The sequence below is a fragment of the Coffea arabica genome, chromosome 6c (genome assembly GCF_036785885.1).
Source record: "Coffea arabica cultivar ET-39 chromosome 6c, Coffea Arabica ET-39 HiFi, whole genome shotgun sequence".
NCBI lineage: Eukaryota > Viridiplantae > Streptophyta > Magnoliopsida > Gentianales > Rubiaceae > Coffea > Coffea arabica.
This window is the reverse complement of record NC_092320.1, coordinates 61,398,775-61,422,240: the sequence shown is the minus strand read 5'-3', so window position 1 is coordinate 61,422,240 and position 23,466 is coordinate 61,398,775. Positions and strand designations below refer to the sequence as shown.

Genomic DNA, 23,466 nt, shown 5'->3' with positions numbered 1-23,466 from the left:
TAGCAACCGTACTTTCATCAGCAGCTTTATCGGTTCCATCGACAGTGGGCTCCGTGGGCTCGGCAATGGGAGAAACAGTAGCTTCACCGACAGAATCAGTGGGACAGCACGGCCACGCTAATCCTGGCCAATTCTTTTCTTCTGTATCCCTTATCTCCCCCTGAAGGGAAGAATTGGATGCCGAGGAGAAAAATGTGTCCGACTCCAAGAATGTAACATCCATGGTTTCATACATCTTGCTAGTGGTTGGATCATAGCACCGATAGCCCTTCTTGTGCACTGCATACCCCACGAAGACACAACGAACAGCACAGGGATCAAGCTTACTTCGTTGATTCTTGTGCCGATGAACAAATGCTACACAACCAAACGCCCGTGCCGGAAGCATTAGAACCGATGGTAGAGTGAAATGTTGAGACAGTGCTTGCAGCGGTGTCTGGAAGTTGATAACTTTTGAAGGCAGTCTATTCAATAAATAGACTGCTGTTGTGACTGCATCATTCCAATATCGGCGAGGAACATGGGCACCAATCAGTAATGCTCTTGCTATTTCAAGGATATGTCGATTCTTTCTTTCAGCTACTCCATTTTGCTGTGGAGTTTGGGTGCATGATGTTTCATGTATAAGACCATTGATATTAAAGAACTCTTGTAGTGGCCGATTAACATACTCACCACCATTATCAGATCGAAGAATCTTGACTGTTGCTGAAAACTGTGTATGAATCATGGAACAAAATGACTTGAAAATATCAAGAACTTCATTCTTATGTTTTAACAAATACAACCAAGTCATTCGAGTACAGTCATCTACGAAAGTTACAAACCAACGGACTCCAGTAGATGAAGTGATCGGGGATGGTCCCCAAACATCAGAATGTACTAAAGCAAAAGGTGTATTCGACTTATTCAAACTGACAGGATATGAGGCCCTATGACTTTTGGCTAATACACAGGTCTCACATTTTAAATCGGCAGTTTTGATACTCGAAAAAAGTGCTGGAAAAAGGTGCTTCATATACCCAAAAGAAGGATGTCCTAGTCGCTGATGCCACGGTCGAATCTCTCGTTCTTTGGTGTTATCGGTACTCCTTGTCTGATTGGCTCTACCGATACTGAAATCATCAATGTAATATAGATCCCCCCTCCTAGTACCACGACCGATTATCTCCTTTGTGAGAATTTCCTGAAGAAGACAGAAGGTTGGATACATCAGTACCATACAGTTAAGATCAGTAGTTATTTGACTTACTGATAGTAACTTATTTGACAGTGAGGGAATCAATAAAGTATTCGGTAGAGATAAAGACGGAGATAAAGTAACAGTTCCAGCTCCTGTAACTGGATACTGCACACCATTAGCATTGGAAATTTTCGACCGTCGTGGTTGAGTTACGGATGAGAAGTCAGTTGGATCATAGGTCATATGATCAGTGGCTCCTGAATCGACAATCCAATTACTATCGCGTCGATGTGAGGAGTTCATACCTTGATGCTGATTGGTAGAAGACGTAGAGTGCACCTGGGCAATATTGATATCAGCAACTGCAACGGCCACCTTTCCGTTCTGACCAGCAACATTCAGTCGATCAGCTGGCCAATTTCGCCCTTTGCGCTCTTTCCACCATGTTGGATATCCGTGCAACTTGAAGCACGTATCTTGTGTGTGCCCTTTCTTATTGCAGTGGGCACAATTAACTTCCTCAGTTGGCATCTCGGCTCGGGGTACTAAAATCGGCTCATTCTTCCTTCCCTTGGAAGCCATGACAGAGCCGATTGAGTGGTCTCCCCCTGTTATCATCACCGATTGTCTGCTGTCTTCTCGTCGGACATAGGCATATGCCTCTTCTACTGTTGGAAATGGTTTCATCCGCAGAATATCACTGCGAATCTGGTCCAGTCGGTCATCTAACCCATCGAGGAAAGTGTAGACTCTCTCTTCCTGTATGAGAGAATTATACCTGCTGATATCGGCAGCACATTCCATCGGGTTCGGCCGACGAAAATCGATCTCCCTCCACAAACCTTGCAAATCGTTGTAGTACTTTTCGATCAGCCCACCAGCTTGTCTCAGTCTAGTCACCTTCCGCCTCAGATCATACAGTTGGGATGTATCGGTTCCATCAAAGTATGTGGTAGCAATAGCATCCCATACCGCTTTTGCTGTGGGAAAACGAACGAAGGTACCGATCAAGGATGGAGCCATATTATTTATCAACCACCCTTTCACGATAGAGTCTTCAGTTCGCCACCGTCGATACGCTGGATCTGTTGGTGACGGCTGAGGGAGTTCACCATTAATATACCCCAATTTGTCCTTCCCTGAGATATACATCTCGACAATTTGGGACCATAAGGCATAGTTGGTATCATCCAACTTGATGCCGATCTGAGCCGAAGACGAATCCATGCTCGGTGTAGACTTCTGGCAGCTATTCAGGACTTCCATCATCCGAGTGGCAAAATCCTCTAGAACTACGTCAGCTTGTCCTTTCCCACCGTCCGTGAGCGTAGACGATTCGGCCATGGCTGGTTGTTGAAGAAATTATCAGAGTAACACTTTGGAGCAGAGATCCTAGAATCCCTGCTCTGATACCATGTTTGAAGGAACGAAATTTAGAGAGAGAGTTTTGGGAAGATTTTCTTTATTTCTCTGATGCAGACTAATGATGGTACCGATGCCTATTTATAGGCTTTACACAAGAAGGTCATTGATTATCCTCTCACCTATCAACCACTAACAGATATCTATCAACCACTAATAGATAACAATCATTCCTATCATATCTCTAATTGATATACATTCAAACATTAAGAATATTCACGAATCTTATCTGATACCAATTACAATTCAATCCAACAATTACTATATAATTTTGTCCTTCTTGCACAATTTAAATTAGCATGGAGGAAGCTAGAGGACAAAAAAAATCCTCTGACAAAATAGCCGCAAAGGTGCTTGCTGACCGATTCAGGATAGAAGTAAAACTAGCAGGAACCGATTGTAATATATTCATGGCTATATATTAATGATGGGCCAGCAGCTATTTAGTAGGTGTTCAAAAAAGCAATCGATTGTTACTTTATAGACAGACAGCTGAAACAGAGTTCGTAACTGCAACAGTATGTGCCTATTAAGTGATTTAACTAAGGAATATTCTTGAAAAATTACATTTTTAACAAGAAAGAACTATTACAATTTACTATGATAATAGTTTTGATATCAAACTCTTTAAAAGTCCAGTTCTACAAGGACCAAGCATATATATATATATGAGTTTCACTTTCTAAAGAGCTCACAAAGGATGAAATAATTAATTTTCTCCACTGCAAAAATGAAGATCAAGTTGCTGACATAATGATCAAGCCATTGAAGTTATCCACATTTCAGAAACTAAGGAAGCTGCTTGAAGTCTGTGCAATTGATAAGTTCTATTAAACTGAATATTTAAAAAAATTTTCAATTTAAGGAAGGGATTGTTAGAAATATTCACTTGATTTTAATTGATCATGTCAACAGGAGTTTGTTTGTTTAGTGGAGTTTGTTGCATGTGATCACCTTATTAGTAGTTAGACTTTCCGGTTTTAAGTATTTATCCATTTTTTTGAGCTCCATAAATTGAGTAGTTTCATGTTATGGGTTGAGTATCAGTTCTACAAAATAATAAAGTCTAGTTCTTTGTTTATCTTATTATTTTCTCAGCAATTGTATCATATAGGATATAAACATTATATTTTTATATTCTGTTATTCCGGTGAATTTGATTTTTATCTTGATACTCATTCAAGGAGCACAAGAGTTTTTTTTTTTAAGATGCACTTGGTAATGGTGCCAAGACTGGAAGGTGATTTGGATAAGAAATAGCTTTTACGGATATGACCAGACTAATTTTCAAATGAAGGGCGGGTTTTTCGACAACTGTTTCTTTACTCTTGGTTTGGAAGAAAAATTATAACTATTGCTAATAAGAGAACGTGATTGGCCTGTGAACATTGCATTGCTAAATAACAATAGATTGAAAGCACCCATTGATTTGAAATCCGAGCTTACTGTAGAAGCCGAGACTTCAACATATAAATAATATTTGCAGACACTAATGTTTCTACCAATTATGTTCTTGAAACATGGAGACAAACATATTTGCACTTAGGAAGAAACACACGTATGTGTGTGTGTGTGTTTTTCCCCTAAATCTTTAAGATAAAGAAATATTTATGCATATGTATATTACTTAATTTTTTCCAATATTACTTAAAAATTGGATCTAGCTTTGTTATTAGGACTTTTCAATGTACATATATGCTTGGCCGTGGTTTGGATAAATTTCGGCTTCGATTTTCGTTTTTTTTATTTTGTGATTTTGACTTGTAGCGCGCAATGATAAGTTCCGAAACGTAATAGATCGACGTAAACTGAACCGTTAGTCCTGGCGAAAGTTGGGCAGGCAGTCCGCTAACCCCTTTGGTTCGCCTTAGGGGAAGGTGGGGCTGTCACATAACTCAAATTATATTCATTTTTTCCCTAGAAAGCGAGATAGGATCTAATTTATATTCCTTTTTTACACTAAAAAAAGTAGTATCTAACTTTTTTGACATAAAAAATTTGATTCCAATCTTGATTTTGACCACTTTTATTGGATTCATCACATGACTTACATATGGTCATTTTTTAGGGGTAAAAAGGTTAAATCTCATTTGTAGTTAAACAAATGATCTGGTCCATATTTATTTGTTACTAAAAGAGTAAGATCTAACCCAAATTATATTCATTTCTCCCCTAGAAGTGAGATAGGATCTAATCTATATTCCTTTTTAACACTAAAAAAGTGGCAACAAAATGGTTAGAAACCTATGTGGCCACAAATTTTGCCAACTTGAATTTGTAAGAAACGTTAAATTAATATTTTAAAATTTAATGATGAAAAAATTCATTTAGCGAAATGTTAAAAATGTTTTGAATAATTTTTTTCATTTGATCTTACCCTACAAAAAATATGATATATTAATTTTTTTAAAAAAAATCATGTGAATTAATGTCATTGTAAAATATGCTCATTAAATCGCAACCATGCGTCCCCTTTTATTATTTGTAACCAAGGTATTATCAGGTTCTTTCTGTACGTGGGTACGGCATTGATAAAAAGAATAAATAATAGAAGGATGTATATTATTACTGTTTGAAGGAACGAAATTTAGAGAGAGAGTTTTGGGAAGATTTTCTTTATTTCTCTGATGCAGACTAATGATGGTACCGATGCCTATTTATAGGCTTTACACAAGAAGGTCATTGATTATCCTCTCACCTATCAACTACTAACAGATATCTATCAACCACTAATAGATAACAATCATTCCTATCATATCTCTAATTGATATACATTCAAACATTAAGAATATTCACGAATCTTATCTGATACCAATTACAATTCAATCCAACACTCCCCCTCAAGTTGGTGCATAGATGTCATGCATGCCCAACTTGCCGAGTGAGTTGTAAAAGTCCTTAGTCGGCACGGCTTTTGTGAGTATATCAGCTAGTTGATCTTCAGATCTCACAAACGGAAGCCGTATTATTTTTTCTTCAAGATTCTGCTTGATAAAGTGCCGATCGACCTCAACATGCTTAGTGCGATCATGTTGAACTGGGTTATGGCTGATATCGATAGCAGCTTTGTTGTCACAAAATAAGTTCATCTCAAATCTAGGAGAAAAACCGATATCGGCCATCAACCGTTTGAGCCACAGAAGCTCACACATACCTTTAGCCATGCCTCTAAATTCAGCTTCTGCACTCGATAATGCTACCACCTTTTGTCTCTTGCTTCTCCAAGTAACTAGATTACCACCGACGAATGTAAAGTAACCTGAGGTTGACTTTCGATTGGTAGCATCTCCTGCCCAATCGGCATCAGTGTAACCATCAATATTAAGATGACCATTTTTGGAAAATAAGAGACCCTTCCCAGGAGAACCCTTTAAGTACCGAAGAATTCTCATCACAGCTTCCATGTGCCGATTACTGGGTGAATGCATAAATCGGCTGACCACACTAACAGAATAGGCAATATCGGGCCGAGTATGTGACAAGTAGATCAGCTTACCGACCAATCTTTGATATCTCTCTTTGTCAGTTGGTTTCTGATATGGATATTCTCCTAACTTGTGGTTTAGCATAATTGGCGTGTCAGCAGGTTTGCAATCCAGGAGCCCAACCTCTGCCAACAGATCAAGTACATACTTCCTCTGGGATAGGACGATGCCTTGTGCCGATCTCGCCACTTCAATTCCCAGGAAATACTTGAGATTCCCCAAACTCTTCATTTCAAATTCAGCCGCCAGCTGATTTTGTAGTTTGGAGATTTCCTCTTCATCATTGCCTGTGATAATCATATCATCGACATAAATTATTAAGGCAGTTACCTTTCCATGCCGATGTTTTAGGAAAAGAGTATGGTCGGCATTACTCTGCTGAAAACCATACTTCTTCATAGCTAGCGTAAAACGGCCGAACCAAGCACGTGGTGACTGTTTGAGTCCATACAATGCTTTCTGTAATCGGCACACAGTAGTTGTTTTCGATATTGTAGAACACCCTGGTGGGATATCCATGTAGACTTCCTCCTCCAGATTCCCATGCAGGAAAGCGTTCTTCACATCAAACTGATGCAATGGCCAATCCAAATTTGCCGCAAGAGATATCAGTACTCTAACCGTATCCAATTTAGCCACTGGTGAAAAAGTTTCCTGGTAATCGATGCCATAGGTCTGAGTGTATCCTTTAGCCACGAGACGAGCTTTATATCTATCGATTGATCCATCAGCCTTATACTTGATTGTGAAAACCCATTTGCATCCCACCGTCCTCTTCCCATCTGGTAATGGGACCAAAGTCCACGTGTCATTTTTTTGCAATGCCGACATCTCATCCTTAATTGCTTGAGTCCAGTTTGGATCTTTGAAAGCAGCATGCACATCTTTTGGAATGTCAGTTGACGACACATTATTCACAAAGGCTTCAAGAGGTTCAGATAGCCTGTGAGTGGACATATAATTGGCAATGGAATACTTTGATCGCTTTGCATGACTTTCTGGAGAGTACCGAGTCGGTGGCTTACCCCGATTGGATCTGTCAGGTAATACATATCTTGCAGTAGTATCTAACATAACATTAGAATCAGCAGGAGTACTTACCTCAGGAACATTCTCAGGAGACATGCAGTTAGGTACTGAAGAGTGAGGGATTATATCAACAATTTCATCAGTAGCATCAGCATTTCCATCGGCAGCTCCTCCATCGACGGCTCCACGGACAAAATCAATAGGACAGCTAGCAACCGTACTTTCATCAGCAGCTTTATCGGTTCCATCGACAGTGGGCTCCGTGGGCTCGGCAATGGGAGAAACAGTAGCTTCACCGACAGAATCAGTGGGACAGCACGGCCACGCTAATCCTGGCCAATTCTTTTCTTCTGTATCCCTTATCTCCCCCTGAAGGGAAGAATTGGATGCCGAGGAGAAAAATGTGTCCGACTCCAAGAATGTAACATCCATGGTTTCATACATCTTGCTAGTGGTTGGATCATAGCACCGATAGCCCTTCTTGTGCACTGCATACCCCACGAAGACACAACGAACAGCACAGGGATCAAGCTTACTTCGTTGATTCTTGTGCCGATGAACAAATGCTACACAACCAAACGCCCGTGCCGGAAGCATTAGAACCGATGGTAGAGTGAAATGTTGAGACAGTGCTTGCAGCGGTGTCTGGAAGTTGATAACTTTTGAAGGCAGTCTATTCAATAAATAGACTGCTGTTGTGACTGCATCATTCCAATATCGGCGAGGAACATGGGCACCAATCAGTAATGCTCTTGCTATTTCAAGGATATGTCGATTCTTTCTTTCAGCTACTCCATTTTGCTGTGGAGTTTGGGTGCATGATGTTTCATGTATAAGACCATTGATATTAAAGAACTCTTGTAGTGGCCGATTAACATACTCACCACCATTATCAGATCGAAGAATCTTGACTGTTGCTGAAAACTGTGTATGAATCATGGAACAAAATGACTTGAAAATATCAAGAACTTCATTCTTATGTTTTAACAAATACAACCAAGTCATTCGAGTACAGTCATCTACGAAAGTTACAAACCAACGGACTCCAGTAGATGAAGTGATCGGGGATGGTCCCCAAACATCAGAATGTACTAAAGCAAAAGGTGTATTCGACTTATTCAAACTGACAGGATATGAGGCCCTATGACTTTTGGCTAATACACAGGTCTCACATTTTAAATCGGCAGTTTTGATACTCGAAAAAAGTGCTGGAAAAAGGTGCTTCATATACCCAAAAGAAGGATGTCCTAGTCGCTGATGCCACGGTCGAATCTCTCGTTCTTTGGTGTTATCGGTACTCCTTGTCTGATTGGCTCTACCGATACTGAAATCATCAATGTAATATAGATCCCCCCTCCTAGTACCACGACCGATTATCTCCTTTGTGAGAATTTCCTGAAGAAGACAGAAGGTTGGATACATCAGTACCATACAGTTAAGATCAGTAGTTATTTGACTTACTGATAGTAACTTATTTGACAGTGAGGGAATCAATAAAGTATTCGGTAGAGATAAAGACGGAGATAAAGTAACAGTTCCAGCTCCTGTAACTGGATACTGCACACCATTAGCATTGGAAATTTTCGACCGTCGTGGTTGAGTTACGGATGAGAAGTCAGTTGGATCATAGGTCATATGATCAGTGGCTCCTGAATCGACAATCCAATTACTATCGCGTCGATGTGAGGAGTTCATACCTTGATGCTGATTGGTAGAAGACGTAGAGTGCACCTGGGCAATATTGATATCAGCAACTGCAACGGCCACCTTTCCGTTCTGACCAGCAACATTCAGTCGATCAGCTGGCCAATTTCGCCCTTTGCGCTCTTTCCACCATGTTGGATATCCGTGCAACTTGAAGCACGTATCTTGTGTGTGCCCTTTCTTATTGCAGTGGGCACAATTAACTTCCTCAGTTGGCATCTCGGCTCGGGGTACTAAAATCGGCTCATTCTTCCTTCCCTTGGAAGCCATGACAGAGCCGATTGAGTGGTCTCCCCCTGTTATCATCACCGATTGTCTGCTGTCTTCTCGTCGGACATAGGCATATGCCTCTTCTACTGTTGGAAATGGTTTCATCCGCAGAATATCACTGCGAATCTGGTCCAGTCGGTCATCTAACCCATCGAGGAAAGTGTAGACTCTCTCTTCCTGTATGAGAGAATTATACCTGCTGATATCGGCAGCACATTCCATCGGGTTCGGCCGACGAAAATCGATCTCCCTCCACAAACCTTGCAAATCGTTGTAGTACTTTTCGATCAGCCCACCAGCTTGTCTCAGTCTAGTCACCTTCCGCCTCAGATCATACAGTTGGGATGTATCGGTTCCATCAAAGTATGTGGTAGCAATAGCATCCCATACCGCTTTTGCTGTGGGAAAACGAACGAAGGTACCGATCAAGGATGGAGCCATATTATTTATCAACCACCCTTTCACGATAGAGTCTTCAGTTCGCCACCGTCGATACGCTGGATCTGTTGGTGACGGCTGAGGGAGTTCACCATTAATATACCCCAATTTGTCCTTCCCTGAGATATACATCTCGACAATTTGGGACCATAAGGCATAGTTGGTATCATCCAACTTGATGCCGATCTGAGCCGAAGACGAATCCATGCTCGGTGTAGACTTCTGGCAGCTATTCAGGACTTCCATCATCCGAGTGGCAAAATCCTCTAGAACTACGTCAGCTTGTCCTTTCCCACCGTCCGTGAGCGTAGACGATTCGGCCATGGCTGGTTGTTGAAGAAATTATCAGAGTAACACTTTGGAGCAGAGATCCTAGAATCCCTGCTCTGATACCATGTTTGAAGGAACGAAATTTAGAGAGAGAGTTTTGGGAAGATTTTCTTTATTTCTCTGATGCAGACTAATGATGGTACCGATGCCTATTTATAGGCTTTACACAAGAAGGTCATTGATTATCCTCTCACCTATCAACCACTAACAGATATCTATCAACCACTAATAGATAACAATCATTCCTATCATATCTCTAATTGATATACATTCAAACATTAAGAATATTCACGAATCTTATCTGATACCAATTACAATTCAATCCAACAATTACTATATAATTTTGTCCTTCTTGCACAATTTAAATTAGCATGGAGGAAGCTAGAGGACAAAAAAAATCCTCTGACAAAATAGCCGCAAAGGTGCTTGCTGACCGATTCAGGATAGAAGTAAAACTAGCAGGAACCGATTGTAATATATTCATGGCTATATATTAATGATGGGCCAGCAGCTATTTAGTAGGTGTTCAAAAAAGCAATCGATTGTTACTTTATAGACAGACAGCTGAAACAGAGTTCGTAACTGCAACAGTATGTGCCTATTAAGTGATTTAACTAAGGAATATTCTTGAAAAATTACATTTTTAACAAGAAAGAACTATTACAATTTACTATGATAATAGTTTTGATATCAAACTCTTTAAAAGTCCAGTTCTACAAGGACCAAGCATATATATATATATGAGTTTCACTTTCTAAAGAGCTCACAAAGGATGAAATAATTAATTTTCTCCACTGCAAAAATGAAGATCAAGTTGCTGACATAATGATCAAGCCATTGAAGTTATCCACATTTCAGAAACTAAGGAAGCTGCTTGAAGTCTGTGCAATTGATAAGTTCTATTAAACTGAATATTTAAAAAAATTTTCAATTTAAGGAAGGGATTGTTAGAAATATTCACTTGATTTTAATTGATCATGTCAACAGGAGTTTGTTTGTTTAGTGGAGTTTGTTGCATGTGATCACCTTATTAGTAGTTAGACTTTCCGGTTTTAAGTATTTATCCATTTTTTTGAGCTCCATAAATTGAGTAGTTTCATGTTATGGGTTGAGTATCAGTTCTACAAAATAATAAAGTCTAGTTCTTTGTTTATCTTATTATTTTCTCAGCAATTGTATCATATAGGATATAAACATTATATTTTTATATTCTGTTATTCCGGTGAATTTGATTTTTATCTTGATACTCATTCAAGGAGCACAAGAGTTTTTTTTTTTAAGATGCACTTGGTAATGGTGCCAAGACTGGAAGGTGATTTGGATAAGAAATAGCTTTTACGGATATGACCAGACTAATTTTCAAATGAAGGGCGGGTTTTTCGACAACTGTTTCTTTACTCTTGGTTTGGAAGAAAAATTATAACTATTGCTAATAAGAGAACGTGATTGGCCTGTGAACATTGCATTGCTAAATAACAATAGATTGAAAGCACCCATTGATTTGAAATCCGAGCTTACTGTAGAAGCCGAGACTTCAACATATAAATAATATTTGCAGACACTAATGTTTCTACCAATTATGTTCTTGAAACATGGAGACAAACATATTTGCACTTAGGAAGAAACACACGTATGTGTGTGTGTGTGTTTTTCCCCTAAATCTTTAAGATAAAGAAATATTTATGCATATGTATATTACTTAATTTTTTCCAATATTACTTAAAAATTGGATCTAGCTTTGTTATTAGGACTTTTCATTCCACATTTTAGGCTAGGAGTTCATTTTTACCGTCTCTGTATAATCCTAAACTGTATAGTTTGCTTTCTCAGATCAAAACTTCTGGAAAATGTCTTATATTAACCAACTAATAAGTGAACAAAAAGAAAGGCGAATAATAAATGGATTAATGAACTTATGTTTACATACAATTTTTGAGAATGTAAAAGTGCAACGTTAACTTTGACATATACACATGAAAATACAGTGAAATTAAGTAACTATCAATAGATTTAGGTTCTTTAATTTCTTTGAATTTTCCTCTTTTGGCAATGTACCTTATACTCGGGTTCCTTCTCATTTGCATTTGTGCCTCAAAAGTGGACTACAAATTAGGAAACATGCAAGCTTCTCACCTTCCATTTGATCAAATGAACATTACCCTCACTTTGGATGGATGAGCTTCACAATAGCCAGGCCTATGTTGTTTGCAAGATTCTCCTGTCATGGAGAATCCATCATTCATCTACAGCCATGCAGAGACAAACATAATGTAGTAAGTTGAAGTTACAATATACACCAAATGACAACACCAAATGATGTTGAAGTTACAATGAGCATGAGTTCATAACCAAATTTGCCTCAAGCCCTAAAAATTCATTGCCTATTTTTGGTGATGATTCGGCAATACAAAGTCATGATTTGATCCAAACTATATTCATTTTTTCCTTAGAAAGTGAGATAGGATCTAATCTATATTTCTTTTTTACACTAAAAGAATGGGACCTAACTTTTGTGTACATATAAAAACAACTGCATATGGAGTCATGTAGTGATTTTAGACAAAAAAAAATGGTTAGAAACATATGTTGGGATCAAATTTTGCGAATTTGGACATATAAAAAACATAAAATTAACATTTTAAAATTTAATGACTAAAAAATTCATTTGACGAAATGTTATAGACGTTTTGAAGAATTTTCCTATTTAAGAAATTGATCTTACTCTAAAAAAAATGATATCTTATTTTTTTTAAAAAAATCTTACGAATTAATGTATTATAAAATATGCCCATGAAATCGCAACTATGTGTCCCCACTACAACAAAAATGATCTTTTCTGACATGTCTATAAAGACACTTGCTGGTTTGTGCCATTATAACACTTCTATCATGATACTAGTTATCAACTCAATAATATATACTCTAATTTTTTTTATTTTATTTGATATAAAAATAATAATGTATCTTCAGACTTCCTATTATGACACTTGAGAAAATGTGAGATACATCCAAAAAAAATTAAAACACAAAACAACATCGTTTGATTTTGGCGGAAGATTCCTTTGCCAAAACACTTAGTGAAATCTCAAACTTCATTTTGCCTCCCAGTGAAATTTTGCTTCTTCTTTATCTCTCGCACAAACTCCCTCTCTCGACAAACTATCTCTCAAAACTCTTGGCCAAAATTTTGCTTTCCCACAGAGTTTTTTGTGTTGAATCTCTCCGCAATCAAACTACCCTTGCTTTCCCATTGAAGGGATGTAATTGTATGATAAATTTTTGCCCTAAATTGATTTCTCTCGGTTGCCTAAATTTTTGCCCTCCGTCTCTCTCGGCCACTCTCCTCTCCTCTGCTTCCTACCTCCGCCGTCCCGTCACCCCTACTCCTTCCCTCTCATCATCAGGTTTAGGTTCATCAAAACTAGAAAATGGAACAACATGACATCGAAGAGGACAAGTTCGGATTCTCCAGAAATTATTTCTTAGCAAATGAATTAGGCAATTCCGGTAAGAAATCCAGCCGCATGCTCGCAGATATCGATGTCGTCGATGAACAGGTTATACTCTGCAATTTTTCTATATGTAAATTTTGGTTGGTGGTTTCCTGCAAAAAAGAGTTACCTTTTTGGGCCTTTTCCTTACTGAATAATGAAGGAGCTAAGGGAAGCCCTCGCCCATCTCCCCAACATTTCTAATTTCCAAACTGGTGTCCGACGAAAATTAGGGCTCTGAGTCTGAGAGAGACCTTAGATTTGGGGCAGTAATCGCAGCATCTGCAGTTATTCTTTCTTCGATTTCAGCGATCAGCAGCAAATGTCGCCTCCTCCTGGACCCTACTCCGGCACCAGTACTCTTGCCTTGGTAAACCATCCACCTCTGCCAGCTTTAATTTCTCACAATTTCATTGATGTCTGATCTAATTTGGATTTTTTTTCGTTGTCGTATAACTGGTGGCAAGTGGCTTGTGCTTCAGCCTTCACGTTTGGAGTCGTCTATGGAAATCTGAAGCTTAAGTATCTTAAGGTATTATTCTCTATTATTTTTCTATTTTTCTCTAATTTTTTGAAAATTTTCTTTTGTTTACTTTTGTCTGATTTTGAGTTCTTTTTGGGTAATTATTTTTGTCAGTTGGTGATTTGGGTTTACATAATTAGAAATGAACATGTATGGTTTATTTAGATTTGATATTTTTTGGGGAGTTTTACAGTCCCTTTAGGGTACTGTATGGATGAGATTAAAGGACTGTAGCATTTTGTTGTTTTTTAAACTGAGTGTTAGAGGGTGGTTTTAGAGGATAAAGCCGTAGAATGATTAGGCTTTATAAATCATAGCTTGTTTTATTCGCTACCCGAACGTAGACTTGTATAATTTACTTTAGTGCTTGGTAATCACTGGGAACTGATTCAGTTTGTTGAGTGTTATAAGAAGTACTGATAGGCTTTGGCAGCATATATAGGGGTGTATTAATAATAAGTCGTACATGGATATTTGAGAAGCTTGAGTCAAGGGAATTGTAGCTTCTGATGCATCTGTGATGTTGAATTGGTGATACAATCAGCACTAGTTTATCATGTTGTTGGATAGCAGTTAAAAGTTATCTTTTTGTATGAGAGAGTATATAGACGAAATGCCGAAATTTCCTGGGGTGTTATTATATTATTATTGTTGCAATTTTTTTCCTATCATTTTCCAGTCTCAAATGCTCAAGAATTGGAAAAAAAATTTCTGTTTCCCCAGATCACTGGATACACTTTTCTTCATCCTTTCAATTTCTCGGCTGTCTTCTCTTCTTCTGAAGGGTTGGCACTAACCTCTACTAAAGCATAGCCGGACTGCTCCACCCAGAGATGGCTGAAGGAAGTGGAAATGAGGAGACAACTCTTGAGCATACATCAATATGGGCAGTGGTAGTTGTTTGTTTCATCTTGATTGCTGTTTCCATACTTATTGAACATGGTCTTCATCTTCTAGCTAAGGTAAGCCATACATTTCTTAATCTCCTTTCACTTCAAACATTTTTCACTGATCAACAGACGCCTGCAGTTGCTTGATATTTGATGTTCTGGATTCCTATAGTACTTACAGAGGAAGAGGAAAAAGTATGTTCTTCATGCTCTAAGCAAAATCAAATCAGGTAAGGACACTTAAAAAAATCAGTCACACTTGTATGCCCAGTATTCTTTTCAAGTATCATGGGATTATACTACACATACCAGGGTTTATTCTGTACTTTTGAGTAGATAGTTGCAATAACATTTTTTTCCTGACCAATGCTCTGCATGGATATTATGTTATGTGTAGATTTACTGCTCTTGGGATTCATTTCTTTGATGCTGACAGTGAGAGAAAGGTCGCTTGCAAAAATCTGTTTTTGTCTATATTTTCTTGTACGTCTTCAGATTATGCAGAGCAATGGGTGGTGTAGAAAGGTTGAAATTGAATGGGGAAACCATGTCGTATCCAGCAGAGTTCAGGAAGCTGTCCAGGCAATATTAAACTTTGTCAAAAGAGAAGGCCCCAAGGGATGGGATGACCCATGGAGTTAAATATCAACTTTTTTTTCCTTGTTTTTTTGAATTGTTATGTCATTGAATTCAGGCAATGGTGGTCCTCTTTTTAGTTGTTTGATTTTTATATAGGTACGGAATGGCATCTATAGCGAAGTTAGTACATTAGTATAGTTTCTTTTCTTCTGAAAGAACTTATAGTTTCAATGGAAAGTTCAAAGACTTGTATATCTGACATAATTGTGGCATGAATGAAGTGAAGGATTATTTGTTGTTCTAAATTGGATCTTGGTGTTATTGTATGGTGTGATTAATTTCTCTTTACCTATGTATTCCTAGCAATTAAAAGTGTTAGCATAGCGTAGCTTCTAAAGCAATATTCTAATGTGGTACAATAGTTATCCTGACACTTTTAATTATCAAGAAAAATATTTTTGTTGGTAGATGAGATGCTATAACAACATAGTTTTCCTGATACATTTGAATGCTACGAGGTTACCATCACATTGGAAGGGACAACACTCGTCCCAGGTATGAGGAAAAGTAAAATGTCATGTTAGATTATCTATACTGACACCTTTAAATACCGCTAAAAGGCATTTTTGTTGTAGTGCCCCTTTTATTATTAGTAAACCAAGGTATTATCATGTTCCATATGTACGTGGGGATAGTGTTGACAGAAAGAATAAATAATTTTGTACATGGAAAGATGTATAGTAGTAGTATATAATTTTGTCCTTCTTGCACAATTTAAATGAGCATGGAAAGAGCTAGAGGACAAAAAAAAAATCCTCTGACAAAGCAGTCGCGAAGATGACTGCTGACCGATTTAGGATAGAAGCAAAACTGCAAACCCTTTTTTCCCCCTTCTTTGTCTTGGAAGTCGGATTTGGGCAACATCTAAATTTTCAAGTTATGGAACTAAATTACAAAAGGAAAATACATTTATTACAAGAAAGAATTTCCAATTACTATTGGAGGAGGAAAGATACATATTTATTATGTGCAATTGCGTCTTGTTAGTATATTTCTTACGTAATGATGTATAAATATTCCCCTATGTCTATGTACACCAACTTTTTTGGTAGAAAAATTTTAATAAGTGTAATTATAAACAGAATCACGTAAGAACTACAATAACTTTATACAAAACCATGGATACATAAGCAAACTTGACCCAAGTCCTAAAAATAAATATATCATTGCCATTAACAAAAGTCCCTAGTTCTTTTCCGGCAAGGCAGTGATATCAAAGTCTATGTTACTCTGGACCTTGGTACAAGCATCGGATTCAGGTATGTGTTTAAGTGTCTAATACATCAATCATCTAAAGTTAGGATATGGAAACACTTCTAAAGACTCGGACACGGGTAAATGGGTACACCAAAATTTCTTTAGAGACAAAAATGTACGTGGATCATTCTTTAGGATCTCTATGCTTTGTGTAATGATCCTAGATATTCTACATATTTCCTCTAGATATTTCAGATATTCTCTAGTTATTTACAGCTAATAATGTAAAGGGCATGGTTTCCATTTCTGGAAGTTAGTTAGCATATCAGAGAGTTAGTTGGCTAGTTAGTTTCTACACTGCATGCATGCATGCATGATCGTTCTGTTGAGCATTCTATTATAGCTAAGGCATGAAAGGATCTAGATGATGAATCCTGTATAAATAAGCCTAAGGGTAAGACGTGAAGGCCATGCTATCAGATACAACAAATTCATTTCTCTCATCTTCTGCATTTTCTATTTTCCCTCTCAAGACTCTCTTCCTTTTTTCCCTTCTGCTATCTCCCTTCCCATTTCTTGCTGAAGCAGTCATTATAGTGGTATCAGAGCTTTCGATCCTTGGACTAGGAAGCTGAAATCAATATAGCAATGGTAGATGGAACTCGAATGAAGACCATGGAGGAACAGCTACGCAGGCAAGACAGCAGACTCCAAAGAATTCTGGAATCCATGGCCGTAGACAAACAGATCATGGAGGAAAGGTTAGATGTAGTAAGCATAGAGCTGAGCAATAAGTTAGATGCATTCATGGTAGCCATTTCTCAACAGCTCTCTAGTTTGAACCGAGGAAATCCTGAGAAAGGAATATTGGGATCGCCAGAAGGAAGTCACTCCAGGAGCTCAGACATGGTGACTCGAGAGCAAGGATAGAGGAATGCCAGAAGTTTATTCTACGCTAGCGCACCTAAGCTGGAAATACCATTGTTCAGAGGAGACAATCCCAAGGAGTGGATCAGAAAACTTCAGAAGTATTTCCAGCTTCTGCACATTCCTATAGAGCAATGGATAGAGCTAACATAATCCACTTAGAAGGTAAAGCGGAAGTGTGGTATCAGGGCTTCAAGTCTACTAGGGGTAACAAGGTGGATTGGATGGAGTTCTCTGGAGAGTTGTGTAAGCGATTTGGGACATTGGGACAAATGGATCCAGTTGAGGAATTCAATAAGTTACAACTCTCCTCCACAATCCTAGTCTACCAAGAAAATTTTGAGGAATTGCTCTCAGAGGTAATATTTGAGCCCCACATCTTCCAGAAAACTATTACATCTCATGTTTTTTGAGTGGACTACCAGATGAATTAAGATCAATGATGAAGATTCACGACCCCAAGACATTATCCAAAGCATTTGAGTTGGCTAGATTGCAAGAGAATGCCTTTGAAGCCTATCACAAGAAGCTCAAACATCATCCGAAATCCTTCTCTTTGGGGAATACTCCACAGTTTGTTGCGCAGTACACCACTCCACATACCAAACCTGTTATTGCCAATGCTATCAAGAAACAGACTCCTCAGAACTTCAAAAAAAATCACACCAGCAGAGCTGCAGTACAGGAGGGAGCACCATATTTGCTATAAGTGTGGAGAAAAGTTTGGACCAGGCCACCAATGCAAGCAGAAGGAAATCCACCTGATTGTAGCAGTAGAAGATAGTCCTAAGGATTTGGTAGAAGGAGAGATGATTGAGTACCAAAGAGCACAGTCGGCCAAGGGGGTAGAAATGGAGATACATGCGCTGACTGGGAAGATGACTTACAACACTATCAAGCTACAAGGGAGGATCAAAGAAACTCCACTATCAATCCTGATGGATGAGGGAAGCACTCATAGTTTTGTCAAAGGGGCGGTGGCACAACTCTATCCAGAACTGGTCCAACCTATCAAGCCTTTCAGGGTTAGGGTGACCAATGGGGAGTACTTGACTTGTAATAAGATGATTCCAAACATGAGCTGGGAAATGCAAGGTAAACAGTTCACTCATGATATGTTTGTCATTAACTTGGAGCCATATGATGTGATTATAGGAGTGGACTGGATGGCTGCACACAGCCCCATCACCTTTGACTTCAAGCAGCTGAACATGTCCTTTGATGAGAAAGGGGAGAGGATCTTGTGACATGGAGAATCTAAGGAGACTGTCCTTAAACTTCCTAATGATAGTGCTGAGAATGAGAGGTTGAGCACCAGAATCTGGAACCATGCATGCAAACAAAAAATGAAGAGAACTCAGGTAAACACTGTGACTCATCCGGACATTGGTTTTCAACAGTCCCTAAGTGTTTTACTTGAAGACTACAAAGATGTATTTGGAGAACCACAATCCCTTCCCCTTTCCAGAAATTGTGACCATCAAATTCCCTTAGCACCAAATGCCAAACCCTTCAAGCTAGCACCTTATAGGTACCCTTACAACCAAAAAAATGAAATAGAACGGTAAGTGAAGGACATGCTCAGTAGTGGCATTATCCAACTGAGCCATAGCCCGTTTGCCTCTCCAGTTCTATTAATTAAAAAAAAAGATGGAACTTGGAGATTTTGTGTTGATTACAGACAACTAAATGACCTGCCTATCAAAGATACATTTCCAATACCTATCATTGATGATTTACTTGATGAACTATTTGGAGCTAAGATTTTCTCAAAGATTGATCTAAGAGCTGGATACCATCAGATCAGAATGCTTCTTACTGACATCCCAAAAACTGCCTTCAAAACTCACCTAGGATTGTATGAGTTCACTATTATGCCATCTGGTCTTACCAATGCACCTGCAACCTTTCAAAGCCTGATGAACCATGTTTTTGAACCTTACATGAGGAAGTTTGTGTTAGTTTTCTTTGATGACATCCTTATATACAGTCCAGATCCAGACACTCACCTTTTGCACCTCAAAACTATCCTAGAAACACTCAAAGCTCACTCCCTATTTGCCAAGCTTTCCAAATGCATCTTTGGACAGTCTCAAGTAGAATATTTGGGGCATATTATCAATGGAGATGGAGTGCAGGCAGATCCATCAAAAATTAAGAGCATGGTGGAATGGCCTACCCCTACATCACTAAAGGCATTGAGAGGATTTTTGGGACTCACAGGGTACTACAGGAGGTTTGTGAGAGGATATGGACTCATTGCCAAGCCACTCACTGAGTTATTGAAGAAAGAAAACTTCCACTGGAATGAACAAGCAGAGCTATCCTTTCAAAAACTGAAGCGGCTGATGAGTAGCACACCAGTCCTAACACTTCCTAACTTTTCCTTACCTTTTGTTCTGGAAACAGATGCTAGTCATAAGGCTATTGGTGCAGTCCTAATGCAACAAGGGAAACCTATTTCCTATCTCAGTCAAGCTCTGGGACCTAAGAATTTGGGACTGTCCATATACGAGAAGGAGTTGCTGTCCCTTATTACAGCTGTGTCCAAGTGAAGGCATTACCTGTTAGGAAGCCACTTCATCATCAAGACAGATCACCAGAGCTTAAAGGACCTATTAGAATAGAAGATAACTACTCCCCTACAACAGAAATGGCTCACTAAGTTGTTGGACCTGGATTATGAAATACAGTACAAGAAAGGAAAGGAAAACCTAGTGGCTGATGCACTGTCTAGAAGAGGTTATGAAGAGGACAGCTTTACACACAGCATCTCAGTCATGAAACCTACATGGCTGTCTAAAGTCTTGGAGAGTTACCAAGGGGATGGTACTGTGACTAAGTTGACTGAAGGCCTAACTACTTCACCTGATTCTCTCCCAAATTACTCTTTTGCTGGGAATTTACTCAGGTATAAAGGCACGGTGAACATTGGTTCCTTAGGGGATTTGAGACAGAAACTGATAGCCTGCTTTCATGACTCTCTCATAGGGTGTCATTCAGGCAACCTGGGGACCTATCAAAGATTAAAGTGACCATTCTTCTGGCCAGGGATAAAAAGAGAAGTGGAACAATGAGTACAGCAGTGTGATGTTTGCAAGAGGAGCAAGGTAGAAAATTGCAAGACACCAGGACTGCTACAACCTCTACCTATTCCGAAACAAGCATGGTAGCATATTTCAATGGATTTCATTGAGGGGTTACCTAAATCTCAAGGGTATGAGGGAATACTAGTTGCCATTGACAGGTTCACCAAGCACTGCTATCTCCTAGCATTACCACCTAAGTATACAACACAGTCAGTGGCTAACATGTATTTTGAAACATCTATAAGCTACACTGATTACCCCTGAGCATTGTACCTGATAGGGTTAGGCTGTTTACCAGCTTGTTCTGGCAGGAGTTGTTTGGGAAGTTGGGCACGGAGCTGCACTACTCTACTGCTTACCATCCCCAAACAGATGAGCACACAGAAAGGTTGAACAGATGTGTGGAGACATATTTGAGGTGCCTGTGTTTCCATCAACCCCATAAATGGAAGTCCTTGTTAGCTGTTGTTGAATGGTGGTACAACACCAACCACCACACAGCCTTAAAAATGAGTCCCTTCCAGCCTCTGTATGGATATCCACCATCTCAACTAGGCACCAATGCCTTGGAGACTCCAGTAGCTGCTATGGAGCAATGGCTAAGGGACAGAAGAAAGTGGAATGAGCTGCTGAAGGGCAATTTAATCAAAGCACAGAATCGAATGAAGCAGTTTGCAGACAAGGATAGGAGTGAAAGGAGTTTCCAAGTGGGAGATTGGGTCTATTTGAAACTGCAACCTTATAGACAATCGTCTGTGGCAGTCAGGAAGAATCTGAAATTATCTTCAAAATATTATGGACCCTACAAAGCTCTTCAAAAGGTGGGGAATGTAGCCTATAGGTTAGAATTACCTGCTGGCTCCTTGATTCACCCTACTTTCCATGTCTCCTTACTCAAGCCTTCAACCAAGAATCATGAAGTGACTCAGGAACTGCCTTTGACTACTGTGGATGGACAGGTTAAAATTGCCCCTGAGAGTGTTATTGCTACTCGTGAAATCATGAGGAAAAGACCGAAGGTAACTCAAGTGTTGATCAAATGGTTGAACCTAGGCACTGAAGACTCAACTTGGGAGGATGTCACAGTGATACAATCACAATTTCCAGATTTCCAGCTCAATCCTAGTGACTAGGATTCTTGAGGGGGAGATATTGTAATGATCCTAGATATTCTAGATATTTCCTCTAGATATTTCAGATATTCCCTAGTTATTTACAGCTAAGAATGTAGAGGGCATGGTTTCCATTTCTGGAAGTTAGTTAGCATATCAGAGAGTTAGTTGGCTAGTTAGTTACTGCACTGCATGCATGCATGCGTGATCGTTCTGTTGAGCATTTTGTTATAGCTAAGGCATGGAAGGATCTAGAGGATGAATCCTGTATAATAAGCCTAAGGGTAAGACGTGAAGGCTACAACAAATTCAGCTCTCTCATCTTCTGCATTTTCTATCTTCCCTCTCAAGAATCTCTTCCTTTTTTCCCTTCTGCTATCTCCCTCCCCATTTCTTGTTGAAGCAGTCATTACACTTTGTCAAGAGGTTTTTTTTTTTAATTTTTATGAAATTAATGTATGCCAATGTCAATTAGAAAACTACGTGGAGCATTCTTGTTTCGTCTATAAGAGGCAATATACATTAATTAATGGTCAATTGATTCATGTCATCATAATAATAAACAAGACTATTACAATTCTTTAACTTTTGAAAGCAATTGATCACCCAAACAACATACTAGGAATGGTCAAAAATTCTTATTATATCATTAGAAAGAATATTTAATTGAAGAACTAAAAACAAGAGTTGTAGAATTTGGACAGGGCCTTTCTTAACTCTTGAGTATTTTGTTTTTGAACAATAAGAGAACTTGCATCAAATATTTCTCTCAACTGTTTCGAAGACCACAAGATATGCTTTTTCAATGGAAAGGAAAACAATGGCTGAACTAGTGGCTGATTACTCTCTTTAGATAGCAAAAATAGGTGTTAAGGCGATTATACCTCTGATGCGTGTTACAAAATTGATTAAGTACTAATAATGACGAGTCACAAATGGGTTATATATCTGTGAGATGATGGGTCAAGGCCCTGCAGAGTGTGTTCAATATAGTAAGTTTTAGTACGTCACCTCCATGAAACAACAATTTAGCCTTTTCTTTACTGTAATCTACTCTAATCTACACTATTGAAATGAGATAAAAATCTCACATAACACTATTCTTTGCTCCATATAATAAACTCCAATAATATATCTCTCTAATCTATCATATATTTACAATAACAAACAGATAGATGGTAAAAGAATCTTTTCATGGAGTTAGAAAAATAGTAAAACTAATGAAGTAAGGACTCTATTGTTAGAAATTTTATTTATAGATTTGAAAAATAGGAGTTAAAATAAAAGTTGGCAAATTAAAATAGGTCATTATATAAGTTTAGATTACAAAACATAATAGTTTAGATCATAGTTATTAAACCCGGCTCGGGGAGGAACCCGGTGAAAGAAGTGGGTCAACGGATTACTGGTTCAACCAGTGGATGAGTAGTCCAACCAGTGGGTCACTAAATATATTTAAATATTATGTCGCATAATTTTTATGCCATAATAAATATTCAATTAGTCTAATTTATTATAGAATCATTAATTCTTATAAGAATTAACAACCTAAATTTAATTAGTAATCTACCAAATTTTAAGTATAAAATTTTATGTAAGTTTAATTATCTAGTTTATTTAGGAATTTTAAGTGCAAAAGTTTAGATATTTTCCTTTAAAAGGAATTGCTTAATATGTTATTTTTTAAGTCAATTTCATAATTTATAGAGTTTGGGGAATAATAAAATGTTATTATTA

At 38.4% G+C, this 23,466-nt stretch overlaps 3 protein-coding genes and 2 long non-coding RNA genes across 5 annotated transcripts; 3 read left to right on the top strand and 2 right to left on the bottom strand.

Moving 5' to 3' along the window:
* Positions 1-1,057: 1,057 nt before the first annotated feature.
* Positions 1,058-2,713, bottom strand: LOC140008939 (uncharacterized). The gene is made up of 2 exons (XM_072053980.1): positions 1,489-2,713; positions 1,058-1,186 (listed from the first exon to the last, which is right to left on the bottom strand). Exons 1-2 carry the CDS (start codon positions 2,525-2,527, stop codon positions 1,149-1,151), a joined length of 1,077 nt encoding a protein of 358 aa, XP_071910081.1. The 5' UTR covers positions 2,528-2,713; the 3' UTR covers positions 1,058-1,148.
* A 5,672-nt stretch (positions 2,714-8,385) lies between these two features.
* Positions 8,386-10,041, bottom strand: LOC140008938 (uncharacterized). The gene is made up of 2 exons (XM_072053979.1): positions 8,817-10,041; positions 8,386-8,514 (listed from the first exon to the last, which is right to left on the bottom strand). The coding sequence occupies exons 1-2, from the start codon at positions 9,853-9,855 to the stop codon at positions 8,477-8,479; spliced, it is 1,077 nt and encodes a 358-aa protein (XP_071910080.1). The 5' UTR covers positions 9,856-10,041; the 3' UTR covers positions 8,386-8,476.
* A 2,999-nt stretch (positions 10,042-13,040) lies between these two features.
* On the top strand, positions 13,041-14,893 carry LOC140008160 (uncharacterized). The gene is made up of 3 exons (XR_011815561.1): positions 13,041-13,418; positions 13,516-13,884; positions 14,599-14,893. It is a non-coding gene; the product is annotated as an uncharacterized lncRNA (long non-coding RNA).
* A 42-nt stretch (positions 14,894-14,935) lies between these two features.
* On the top strand, positions 14,936-15,649 carry LOC140008159 (uncharacterized). Its single transcript, XR_011815560.1, has 2 exons — positions 14,936-14,995; positions 15,261-15,649. It is a non-coding gene; the product is annotated as an uncharacterized lncRNA (long non-coding RNA).
* A 3,225-nt stretch (positions 15,650-18,874) lies between these two features.
* LOC113693427 (uncharacterized) lies at positions 18,875-21,750 on the top strand. The gene is made up of 5 exons (XM_027211971.2): positions 18,875-19,092; positions 19,210-20,071; positions 20,222-20,439; positions 20,532-20,613; positions 20,929-21,750. The coding sequence occupies exons 1-5, from the start codon at positions 18,875-18,877 to the stop codon at positions 21,748-21,750; spliced, it is 2,202 nt and encodes a 733-aa protein (XP_027067772.1).
* The last annotated feature ends 1,716 nt before the right edge of the window (positions 21,751-23,466 follow it).

What these genes read in the sequence shown, in the direction of transcription:
- LOC140008938 (XM_072053979.1), bottom strand. Translation starts at nt 9,855, where the DNA reads ATGGCCGAATCGTCTACGCTCACGGACGGTGGGAAAGGACAAGCTGAC. An exon ending in TTCTACCAATCAGCATCAAG is followed by an intron (nt 8,515 to 8,816) that starts GTATGAACTCCT and finishes TGTCTTCTTCAG; the next exon opens with GAAATTCTCACAAAGGAGAT.
- LOC140008939 (XM_072053980.1), bottom strand. Translation starts at nt 2,527, where the DNA reads ATGGCCGAATCGTCTACGCTCACGGACGGTGGGAAAGGACAAGCTGAC. An exon ending in TTCTACCAATCAGCATCAAG is followed by an intron (nt 1,187 to 1,488) that starts GTATGAACTCCT and finishes TGTCTTCTTCAG; the next exon opens with GAAATTCTCACAAAGGAGAT.
- LOC113693427 (XM_027211971.2), top strand. Translation starts at nt 18,875, where the DNA reads ATGAAGAGAACTCAGGTAAACACTGTGACTCATCCGGACATTGGTTTT. An exon ending in CAAAAAAATGAAATAGAACG is followed by an intron (nt 19,093 to 19,209) that starts GTAAGTGAAGGA and finishes TGTTGATTACAG; the next exon opens with ACAACTAAATGACCTGCCTA. An exon ending in TTTGCTGGGAATTTACTCAG is followed by an intron (nt 20,440 to 20,531) that starts GTATAAAGGCAC and finishes GGTGTCATTCAG; the next exon opens with GCAACCTGGGGACCTATCAA.